General features: G+C 36.9%; 1 protein-coding gene across 1 annotated transcript in view; it reads right to left on the bottom strand.

Annotated features, from left to right (window-relative positions):
• The window catches only part of KLHL1 (kelch like family member 1), a 489,854-nt gene that overhangs the window by 6,552 nt on the left and 470,431 nt on the right, over positions 1-12,871 (bottom strand). The window contains exon 10 of the mRNA XM_070471593.1: positions 501-672. Within this exon, the coding sequence (XP_070327694.1) occupies positions 501-672 (172 nt within the window). The remainder of the gene's footprint in view (positions 1-500; positions 673-12,871) is intronic.

The following is a 12,871-nucleotide window of genomic DNA, read 5'->3' as shown; positions in this document are numbered from 1 at the left end:
TTCCAGCAGCACCATCCCATGGGATATTCTTTCTGCCATAGGTAGCAAGGAACTTAGCAAACATAGTCAAACAAAAAAAAGGGAAGCAGAAAGCTAATTTCTACAAGCTTCTATTCAATTGATTTTGTTATCTCTATAACCAAGCAAAGTTAAATGTTTGTAAACAAATATGTTCCACTTTTATTTTTTATTTCTTGATTAAAATTCAGTCCCTGTCCCTTGGCATGACTTATAATAAAATGGAAATCCCACTGAAGCATAAATTCCACTTTCTAACATAAATTTTATTGAAGTATAGAATATACAATAGAAAAGTACACAAAAGTATATGATTTCATAAACTTTTTACAAAATGACATGAAAATGAACAAAAATCAGTCACTTTGAGTTCAGAGAGTAATTCAACTAAATACATGGTTGTATGTACATATCTCCTCCACAGGAAGTAAATGAAAAAAAATTCTTATATGTGAAGTGACTTATGCTTGCAACGGTCTTACCTGGGTCCATTCATTAGTTTGTGGATCGTAGGATTCCATAGTGTTGAGGTATGTCTGGCCATCATAGCCACCAACAGCATATAATCTGTCACCAAGAAGACAGACTCCAACAGCATCTCTGGGCATACTCAAAGGAGCCACCATAGTCCATGTGTCTGTTTTGGGATCATACCTAAAATAAAAGGATGATAGGATATAACATATTCTAATCACATTCAACTTTACTATTAGGTATTAATGATGCTCTTTCAAAACAAGCCAAGGAAAAGAAAACTTAGCTTTTTTCCTAAAAACTCAATTATTTAAACAGATGTTCCAAAGCCAATATTCACAAAGTCAGTCTTTCTATTGTTTAAGGTATTTTAAAAATATAGCTAGACTGTTAACTAGATGGATGCAGAGTCATTTCACAAAAGTGAATATCATTATTTTTCCCAAGAAATACAGATATGAAAATAAATATTTTTTACAGTTGAATGAGGTTCTTTCAAGAAAGTACTAACAAAGTGCTATGGTCATGAAACAGAAGTAATCGCTAAAACTCTGGGAGAAATAAAAAATAATTCACTTTTGAAATCTTCTTTAAATAAGGTCTGAAAGTCTATCCTAAATTTGCTAGAAAAAAAGAGGATATTTGCACAAAAGAACACAAGTGCTAAAAAAAAATAAAAGTGCATGGACCTAGTTTTTGAGAAAACTAGGTGTGCAGTGTGTTTAGAATAAAAGGTATAAAAAGAAGCATTGTTTAAAAGGTGATATTTGATCAGCTAATAGATTACTTGATTCCCAGAGTATGAAAGTATTTCATGTTTCTTCAATAGGAAAATAAGAAAACTTGAAACTTGAGGAAACAATTACAACATGAACAAAACTATGTTTCTGTGTCAGTCACTTGGAATTCACTTGAAGGGATAAATTGGTAAATCAAGAGATTGAAGCAGAGGGTCCAAGTTATTATTTTTTAATTTTAACCAAATATTAAATTTGCAGAAAGTCTGATTACCATACATTAAATGCAAATATTGTATAGGTTGGGTGGTAAAACCACAAAGAATTCCTTAGTTAAGGTGCTTTGCTTCAGTTTAGAAGGAATGGTTGAACCACTTCTTTGCTTTTAACCTACAATTATAGGTTCAGATACAAAAACATCTAGTAAGAACCCAGTAGAGTAAGTAAATGTAAAAGAAGAATGGATGGGATTTTTTTTTTTTTTTATTTTTTGTAATATTTTTACAAACACAAAATATATATGTAAATATATTCCATTTGTTTTTCTACTCCAATCTTGCTTTGAAATTTTCAACCTACAGATCCCCTAAACAGACAAACAAAAGAAACAAGGAAAAAAAAAAAAAAACCACCAAAAACCAAAAACCTATACTTTATTGAAAATAAAAGAAGGTTGTTACAAGAGAAATGACTGGAAAGACCCCATAGATCTGGACTTTATATTTCACAGATAATATTTCACCCAGGACATTACAAGCATTTACACACCATGGTTGGAGAAATTATGACAGCCAAGGTAATATATGTGAAATGAGAGATTGGTTGAATGCCTGCCAAACCAGAACCATGTTAAAGCATAGGCTGTCAGGCAAATAACAAAAGTAATTTTGCATGTTAGAGTTAATAAATGTAAAATGTCACAAATAGACACAGGCACACATAGACACAAATGCAAATATGCAATCTATGCCAGCAAAATCTTTAAAATATTTACATTTCTACTATGAATGTTTTGAAATATATAAACATAAAAAAAAAGAGGAAAAAAGGGAAAACTCCAAGAGGAATCAAATTGTACAATCCACAAAGTAAAACATTTTACAGATAACTTGACAATTTTTTAAGGAAAAAAAAGTGATAAAATGAATAACTAGAAAGAAGTAGCTGTTATAAACTATATGTGGCTTTAAAATGCAACAAAATAAACTGAGTGAAACTTACTTGGATTCCAATTTACAGAACAACTATTAAAAGATGCTTAAGACATTTTGGAAATTTTAATTCTGGCTATCAGATTTTAATAAGAGATTATTTAAATTTGTATTAATTATAATAATGATGTTGAAATTAAGCTGCAAAAGTAAAGTTGTGATCATATTTCATTGTTTCTGGGATGAATTCAGAAGTGCTTTGAGCTAAAGTGACATGTTTAAGAAGTACTTTAAAATACTTCAGGGAAAAAATATTGTAAAGGTGAAAGGATGAAGCAAAAATGGCAAATCGGTGATGGTGGTTGAAGCTGGATAATGAATACGAGTAAGTTTTATCTCGTTTACTTTTTGCCAGGAAGTTTTTTTAGTTAAGATAACCTTAAAAAGGAAGAATGTATAATATACCTTAATTTCAGTGAAATGTGAGCATCTTTTATATTTTATTTTTCTCGAATAGAAGCAAATCTGCCTTTTGTCACAATAGCTTCACTTAAATGACTTTCTCTGAAATCCTATTTCAGTCCCCATATGATTGTTATTCAGCTCTATAAGATTTTTTTTCCAACTACTATCTACACAGTAGACTTTGTCAATCACTTTTGAGAAAGGGAGAAAAACTGAGACAAAATCTAACACTAATTGTACTAAGGAATAATAAATGCATTTCTGAAGGCTTCTGAAATTTTAAGTAAAGCTCAAATAATGAAGACATTCTCATACACTAATACCACAGGAAAATTAAGAAAACACAAGTACCTCTTACAGGGCTTCCCTTGTGGCTCAGCTGGTAAAGAAATCACCTGAAATGCAGGAGACCTGGATTTGATCCCTGTGTTGGGAAGATTCAGGGATCTGGAATAGAAGGGAAAGGCTACCAACTCCAGTGTTCTGGCCTAGAGAATTCCATTGACTATACAGAGTACTCAGACAAACCTTTGTGCACCAGGACCCCTAGAGACCCCACAGAGACTTAGACAGAACTGTGTCTGAGTGTCTCCTGTGAAGGTATGGGTCTGCAGTGGACTACTGCAGGGGTAGGGGCTCTGGGTGCAGTAGACCTGGATATGGCATAAGCCTTCATGGAAGAGGTCGCCATTAACCCCACCATGGAGCCACCAGAACTTACACAGGACTGGGGAAACAGACTCTTGGAGGGCACAGACAAAACCTTGAGTGCACCAGGACCCAGGAGAAAGGAGCAGTGACCCCACAAGAGACTGACCCAGACAAGCCTGTGAGTGTCCAGGAGTCTCTGGTGGAGGTGTGGGTCGGTGGTGTCCTGCTGCAAGGTTGGGGGCACTGAGTGCAACAGTGCATGCATGGGACCTTTTGAAGGAGGCCGCCATTATCTTCATCACCTCCACCATAGTTTGGCCTGAGGTCAAATTACAGCGAGGGAACACAGCACAGCTCATTAACAGAAAATTGGATTAAAGACTTATTGAACATGTCCCTGCCCATCAGAACAAGACCCAGTTTCCCTCTCAGTCAGTTTCTCCCTTCAGGAAGCTCCCATTGCCTCTTATCCTTCTCTATCAGAGGGCAGACAGAATGAAAACCACAATCACAGGAAATTAGCTAATCTGATCACATGGGCCATGGCCTTGTCTAGCTCATTGAGGCTGTGAGCCAAGCCATGTAGGGTCACCCAGGACGGACAGGTCATGGTGGAGAATGCTAACAAGACTTAGTCAACTGGAGAAGGGAATGGCAAACCACTTCAGTACTCTTGCCTTGAGAACCCCATGAATGGTATGAAGAGGCAAAAACATAGGACACTGAAAGATGAACTCCCCAGGTCAGTAGGTGCTCAGTATGCTACTGGAGATCAGTAGAGAAATGACCCCATAAAGAATGGAGAGACAGAGCCAAGGCAGAGACAACACCCATTTGTGGATGTGCCTGGTGATGGAAGTAAAATCCAATGCTGTAAAGAGCAATATTGCATAGGAACCTCAAATGTTAGGTCCATGAATTAAGGCAAATTGGAAGTGGTCAAACAGGACACAGGAAGAGTGAACATCGACATTTTAGGAATCAGTGAACTAAAATGGAGGAGAATGGATGAATTTAACTCAGATGACCATTAAATCTACCACTCTGGACAAGAATCCCTTAGATGAAATAAGAGTAGCCCTCATAGTCAACAAAAGAGCCTGAAATGCAATACTTGGATGAAATCTCAAAAACAGCAGATTGATCTTGGTTTGTTTCCAAAGCAACTATTCAATATTACAGTAATCCAAGTCTATGCCTGAACAGTAATGTTGAAGAAGCTGAAGTTGAGCGGTTCTATGAAGACCTACAGGACCTTCTAGAATTAACACACAAAAAATATGTCTTTTTCATTATAGGGGGCTGGAACGCAAAAGTGGGAAGTCAAGAAATACCTGGAGTAACAGGCAAATTTGACCTTGGAGTACAGAGTGAAGCAGGACAAAGGCTAATAGAGTTTTTTAAGAAAACACACTAGTCATTGCAAACACCCTTTTCCATCAACACGAGAAGACTCTACACATGGACAATCTGGTCAGTACTGAAATCAGATTGATTATAGTCTTTGCAGCCAAAGATGGAGAAGCTCTATAGAGCCAGAAAAAGCAAGACCAGGAGCTGATTGTGGCTCAGACCATGAACTCCTTCTTGCCAATTCAGACTTAAATTGAAGAGAGTAGGGAAAACCACTAGACTATTCAGGTATGACCTAAATAAAAAACCTTATGATTATAGAGTGGAATGACAATTAGATTCAAGGAATTAGATGTGATAGACAGAGTGCCTGAAGAGCTATGACGGAGGTTCGTGACATTGTATGGGAGGCAGTGATCAAAACCATCTCCCAAAAAAAGTGCAAAAGGCAAAATGGTTGTCTGAGGAGGCCTTACAAATAGCTGTGAAAAAAAAAAAAAAGTGAAACACAAAGGAGAAAAGGAAAGATATACCCATTTGGATGCAGAGTTCCAAAAATACCAAGGAGAGATAAGAAAACCTTCCTCAGTGATCAATGCAGAGAAAGGAAAACAACAGAATGGGAAAGACTAGAGATCTCTTCAAGAAAATTAGAGATATCAAGAGAATATTTCATGCCAAGATGGGCACAAAAAAGAACAGAAATGATATGGACCTAACATATCTCTTCATAGCAGAAGATACTAAGAAGAGGTGGCAAGAATACAGAGAAGAACTATACAAAAAAGATCTTCATAACCTAGATAATCACAATGGTGTGATCACTTACCTAGAGCCGGACATCCTGGAATATGAAGTGAAGTGGGCCTTAGGAAGAATCACTACAAACAAAGCTAGTGGAGGTGATGGAATTCCAGGTGAGCTATTTCAAATCCTAAAAGGTGATGCTGTGAAAGTGTTGCACTCAAAATGCCAGCAAATTTGGAAAACTCAACGTGGCCACAGGAATGGAAAAGATCAGTTTTTATTCCAATCCCAAAGAAAGGCAATGCCAAAGAATGCTCAACTTACCACACAATTGCACTCATCTCACCAGTTAGCAAAGTAATGCTTAAAATTCTCCAAGCCAGGCTTCAACAGGACCTAAACTGTGAATTTCTGGATGTTCAAGTTGGCTTTAGAAAAGGCAGAGGAGCGAGAGATCAAATTGCCAACATCCATTGGATCATTGAAAAAGTGACAAAAGTCCAGAGAAACATCTACTTCTGTTTTATTGACTATGCAAAAGCCTTTGACTGGGTGGATCACCACAAACTAGAAAATTCTTCAAGAGATGGGAATACCAAACCACCTGACCTGCCTCCTGAGAAATCTGAATGCAGACCAAGAAGCAACAATTAGAACTGGACATGGAAAAGCAGACTGGTTCCAAATCGGGAAAGGAATACATCAAGATTGTATATTGTCACATGGTGCAGAGTACATCATGAGAAATTCTGGGCTGCATGAAACACAAGGTGGAATCAAGATTACTGGGAGAAATATCAATAACCTCAGATATGCAGATGACACCACACTTATGGCAGAAAATGAAGAAGAACTAATGCGCCTTTTGAGGAAAGTGAAAGAGGAGAGTGGAAAATTTGGCTTAAAACTCAACTTTCAGAAAACCAAGATTATGGCATCTGGTCCTGTCACTTCGTGGCAAATATATGGGGAAACAGCGGAAACAGTAACAGACTTTATTTTTTGGAGCTCCAAAATCACTGCAGATAGTGACTAGAGCCATGAAATTAAAGGACACTTTCTCCTGGAAAGAAAAGTTCTGACCAACCTAGATAGCATATTAAAAAGCAGAGACATTACTTTGCCAACAAAGGTCTATCTAGTCAAATATATGATTTTTCCAGTAGTCATATATGACTGTGAGAGTTGGACTATAAAGAAAGCTGAGCACTGAAGAATTGATGATTTTGAACTGTGGGGTTGGAGAAGACTCTTGAGAGTCCCTTGGACTGCAAGGAGATCCAACCAATCCATCCTAAAGGAAATCAGTCCTGAATATTCATTGGAAAGCCTGATGTTGAAACTGAAACTGCAATACTTTGGCCACCTGATGTAAAGAACTGACTCATTTGAAAAGATCCTGGTGCTGGGAAATATTGATGGTGGGAGGAGAAGGGGATGACAGAGGATGAGGTGGTTGGATGGCATCACTGACTCCATGGACATGAGTTAGAATAAGCTCCAGAAGTTAGTGATGGACAGGGAGGTTTGGTGTGCTGCAGTCCATGGGGTTGCAAAGAGTTGGACACGACTGAGTGACTGAACTGAACTCAAGTGAATGGAAATGAGTACATCTTATATTTAGGTAAAATTTATAAATAATGTCCTATGCTTAGAAATAGACATCATTCTTTTCTTATTTTAAAAAATTTCTGAGGAAAATTTAACATATTTAGTGCATTCTCCTGGAAGATTCAGATGTTTGAATTAGGTATATCTGTTTTCAGGGATTGGTAAGTGTTCAGTAGCAATCTTTTCATTTGCATCAGGCAATTGTGATGATATTTAAACATATAGAGCTGGAAAATCAAACCAAGTCAGGACAAAAACTGAGTCCTAACACTACTGCCTCTGACATACTTTTTCTTTCCACTAGATATTTATGAAGTATCACACAAATTTAAAATTAGTCAACAATGTTTATCATTGTTTTCACATTAATTAATCAAAATTGATTTTTCTGTTTATAGAAGCCCATGGATCAACCTCTCAGCCTGGTGATACACATAATTGTTGCCCTTCAAAAGGAAAAACAAAAAAACAAAACAAAACAGCCTTCGTTAGCATAGGAGAAGACCCACAGATGTATAAGCACTTTCTGACTATAATGAACAGTGAACTCTATTTTTATCAGTTCATATTTTTGACAAAATTTTCTTCTAAGCATTTTTGTTTTTTTGCCTCAGGTTGCCTGTTTATAGAAAAGAAAAGAAAAAGCAAGCAGGGGAACTGTCTTTATGTGTTTAGCTGTCTGCCTTTCCTACATCTCACCTTGGCCTTCATGGTCAGAATGTGAGTTTTGTATCAGGGACTCTATTAAAGTTTATAGCCCAAAGGCAAGAGATGCATCAGTATATAGTGGCTACAATTGGCTGTAAAATGAAAACTTGCTGAAGGCATATGATAGCCGCAGAAAAAAAAGTTAGTTTCTCATTGAAAAGCCCTATTGAAAAATTTGAGATATCATTACTTTTTCAAGCATTGTCACTACATAACTTGAAGATAAAAATATATTATATGCTTAATGGGCAATAAAATTAAATGTCTGCTCCCTATTTCAACATTTTTTGCTTATTTTTATACAAAAATTTTTTTTTAAGTTAAATTGATTTCAACTTTTCAATGAAGGTGTGAGAAAAAATCTGTTTTGATTTAGGGCATATTCTCAAATAGAAAAGAATCTGCCTGCAGTACAGGAGAGGTAGGTTTGATCCGTGGGTAGGGAAGATCCCCTGTAAAAGGGACTGGTTACCCATTCCAGTATTCTTACTTGGAGATTTCCATGGGGAGCCTGGTGAGCTACAGTCTACAGGGTTGCAAAGAGTCAGACACGACCAAGTGACTAACATTTTAATTTTCACCTTTATATTCCACTACATCTACTCTTCAAGGTTGTTGTGATTCAGTCACTCAGTCCTGTCTGACTCTTTGCCACCCCATGGGCGGTGGCATGCCAGGCTTCCTTGTCCTTTACTCTCTCCTGGAATTTGCTCAACTCATGTCTAATGAGTTGATGATGCCATCCAAACATTTTATCTTCTGCTGCCCAGTTCACCTTTTGCCCTCAATATTATCCAGCATCAGGGTCTTTTCCAGTGAGTCAGCTCTTCATATCAAGTAGCCAAATTATTGGAGCTTCAGGTTCAGCATTAGTCCAGCCAATGAGTATTCATGATTGATTCCCTTAAGATTGACTGATTTGATCTCCTTGCTCTCCAAGAGGTTCTCAAGAGAGCACCACAGTTTGAAAGCATCAATTCTTCTGTGCTCAGCCTCCATTTTTTTTTAAATTAACTTATTTATTTTAATTGGAGGCTAATTACTTTAAAATATTGTAGTGGTTTTTGCCATACATTGACATGAATCAGCCATGGGTGTACATGTGTTCCCCATTCTGACCATCCACCCCCACCTCCCTCCCTACCCCATCTCTCAGGGTCATCCCAGTGCACCAGCCCTGAGCACCCTGTCTCATGCATAAAACCTGGATTGATGATCTATTTCACATAAGATAAGATACATGTTTTAATGCTATTCTCTCAAATCATCCCATCCTTGCCTTCTCCCACAGAGTTCAAAAGTCTTTTCTTTATATCTGTGTCTCTTTTGCTGTCTCACTTATAGGGCTATCATTACCATCTTTCTAAATTCCATATATATGCATTAATAGACTGTATTGGTGATTTTCTTTCTGACTTCACTCTGTATAATAGGCTCCAGTTTCATCCACCTCATTAGAAATGATTCAAATGCATTCTTTTTAATGGCTGAATAATATCCCATCATGTATATGTACCACAACTTTCTTATACATTCGTCTGCCAATGAACATCTAGGTTACTTCCATGTCCTGGCTATTGTAAACAGTGATGTGATGAGCATTGGGGTACACGTGTCTCTTTCAGTTCTGGTTTCCTCAGTGTGTATGCCCAGCAGTGGGATTTCTGGGTCATATGGAAGTTCTATTTCCAGTTTTTTAAGGAATCTCCACCCTGTTCTCCATAGTGGCTGTACTAGTTTGCAGTCCCACCAACAGTGTAAGATGGTTCCCTTGTGCTCAGCCTTCTTTATGGCCACCTGATGCAAAGAACTGACTCATTTAAAAAGACCCTGATGCTGGGAAAGATTGAAGGTGGGAGGAGAAGGGGACGACAGAGGATGAGGTGGTTGGATGGCATCACTGACTCCATGGACATGAGTTTGAATAAGCTCCAGTAGTTGGTGATGGACAGGGAGGCCTGGCATGCTGCAGTCCATGGGGTCACAAAGAGTTGGACATGACTGACTGACTGAGCTGAACTGAACTGACATGTCTGGAAATTCTCAATTCGATACTGTTGAAATTTTGCTTGAAGGATTTTGATCATTACCTTGAAAGCATGTGAAATCAGTGCAATTATGCAGTAGTTTCAACATTGTTTGGCATTGCCCTTCTTTGGGATTGGAATGAAAACTGACCTTTTCCAACCCTGTGGCCCCTGCTGAGTTTTCCAAATTTGTTGGCATAGTGAGTGAAGCACTTTCACAGCATTAGCTTTTAGGATTTGAAATTGCTCAACTGGAATTCTATCACCTCCACTAGCTTTGTTTGTAGTAATGGTTCCTAAGGCCCACTTGACTTCGTGCTACAAGATGTCTGGCTCTAGGTGAGTGACCACACCGTCGTGGTTTTTCATAAGACCTTTCCTTCTATAGTTCTTCTGTGTATTCTTGCCACCTCTTCTTAATATCTTCTGCTTCTTTTAGCTCCATACCTTTTCTGCCCTTTATTCTGCTCATTTTTGCATGAAATTTTCCCATGGTACCTCTAATTTTCTTAATAGGGAAATAAAGAATCTCTTATTTCTTAAAGCAATCTCTAGTTTTTCCCATACTATTGCTTTCCTCCTTTTCTTAGTATTGTTTACTTATGAAAGCTTTTTTATCTCTCCTTGCTGTTCTTTGGAACTCTGCATTCAGATGGGTATATCTTTCTTTTCTCCTTGCCTTTTGTTTATTTTCATTTCTCAGCTTTTTGTAAGGCTTCCTCAGACAACTATTTTGTCTTTTTGCATTTCTTTTTCTTGAGGATGGTTTTGATCACTGCCTCCTGTACAATGTTATGAACCTCTGTCCATAGTTCTTCATGCACCCTGTCTATCAGATCTAAGCCCTTGAATCTATTTGTCACTTTCACTGAATAATCATAAGGGATTTGATTGAATGGTTTATGGAAGACCTACAAGGTCTTCTAGAATTCACACACACACACACACACACACATACACACACACACAAAGTCCTTTTCATCATAGGAGACTGGAATGCAAAAGAAGGAAGTCAACAGCTACCTGGAGTAACAGGCACATTTGACCAAGGAGTACAAAATGAAGCAGAGCAAAGGCTAACAAAGTATTGCCAAGAGAATGCACTGGTTATAGCCAACATCTTCTTTCAACAACACAAAAGATGACTCTGTGCATTGACATCACCAGATGGTCAATGCTGAAGTCAGACTGTTTTCATTCTTTGCAGTTGAAGAAGGAGAAGCTCTATACAGTAAGTAAAAAAAAGACCAGGAGCTAACTGTGGCTCAAATCATGAAGTTCTTATTGCATAATTCATACTTAAATTTAAGAAAGTAGGGAAAACCACTAGGCCATTCAGGTATGAGCTAAATCAATTCCCTCCAAATTTAGGGGAGGTTAAATGAACCAGAGAAAGTAAGGATCTGATGAGTAACTCTTTGACTCCTCTCTGGTGCAGTTTTATCATTAGAGCTTTAAAAATTATTTAAGCCATTGTCAATAAAAAGAACATATAGTATTCCTAGGCAATCTGAATGTTAGTAAAATATAAATTTTAAACAAATACCTTTAACATTTCAAAACTAAGGAGAAATATTCTTTTATATATTGATAATTATTTTCTCTGCTCATATAACAGAAAATTATTACTAGTGTTATGAGCACAAATTATGTATTTTTAAATAGTTGTTTCAACATGAAAATAAATTATACAGTTTGATACCAGGATTGATAGCCTTCCATCTGTATAAGACATCACATTTCATATTTTCATGTATGTATACCTTCAAAGCCAGCATTCCAGGCATAATATCCCAGGACAGCAGATTAATCTGTCACTCCCTGTGTCCATCCTTTCACTCCAAAGATAACACTGGTCTCACAAACCATTGAGGCAAATATCTAATCATAAACATAAATTAGTATAGCTATGGCCTAGGTTAATAATTATTGCATCTACATATAAAGTAGGACTCCTGTTTTTATGTAGGAGGATGTCCATCTATTGTATATATTTCTATTTGAACATAATTAGCTATCAAAGAAATAGCAAAATTATACATGCACAATAATAGAAAAGTGATGGCAAAACAGCCAGTTAGTCTTTTCATACTGTACTCATTTGACTGGCTCCAACAATAATATCTTAAGGAGAATAAATATTAATATTTATTAAAAAGTGCAAAAGTGTCTACCTAACATTTTAACCTTAAGCAATTCAAGTAATTACATTTTTGTAAAAAATTAGGATGTCATATATATATATATAAAAATATGAATTAATATATGAATATACCATATAAGCCTTAGTATAACTAAGCATCAATAATTAAAATTAAAATAAGTCTCTCCTTTATCTTCAATGCTCAGAAATTCTTTTTTTTTTTTTTGTTTAGAAATTCTTGGATTATATCAAAACCAAAAGGTTGCAATGAGAAATCAGGAGAAATGAAAGAATTCATAACTCTATTCTTGCTTTATATGTTAATGTTTATGGTACTTTTAAAAGAATTATTTAATTAAGTGAATAATGTATTTAGACTACATGTAAAGACAGCAAATCTTGTTATTTTATTTTTTAACAAAGATCTAAAGATGATAAAAAGTTGAGTCATAAGATGGCAGTTCCCAGCTCACCTGAGAAGATGAGCTTCCCAGGTGATGCAAGTGGTAAAGAACCCACCTGTCAGTGCAGATTATATATAAGAGACGCAGGCTTGATCCCTGGGTGAGGAGGATACCCTGGAAGAGGGCACGGCAACCCACTTCAGTATTCTTGCCTGGAGAATCCCATGGACTGGGTGGGCTACAGTCCATGGGATCGCACAGTGTTGGACACTACTGAAGTGACTTAGCATGCACACATGCATGATGACAATGAATTCCCATGGACAGAAGAACCAGGTGGGCTACATACAGTCCATGAGGTCACAAAGAGTCAGGCATGACT

The sequence above is a fragment of the Odocoileus virginianus genome, chromosome 8 (genome assembly GCF_023699985.2).
Source record: "Odocoileus virginianus isolate 20LAN1187 ecotype Illinois chromosome 8, Ovbor_1.2, whole genome shotgun sequence".
NCBI classification, from domain to species: domain Eukaryota; kingdom Metazoa; phylum Chordata; class Mammalia; order Artiodactyla; family Cervidae; genus Odocoileus; species Odocoileus virginianus.
This window is presented reverse-complemented; position numbering and strand designations above follow the sequence as displayed.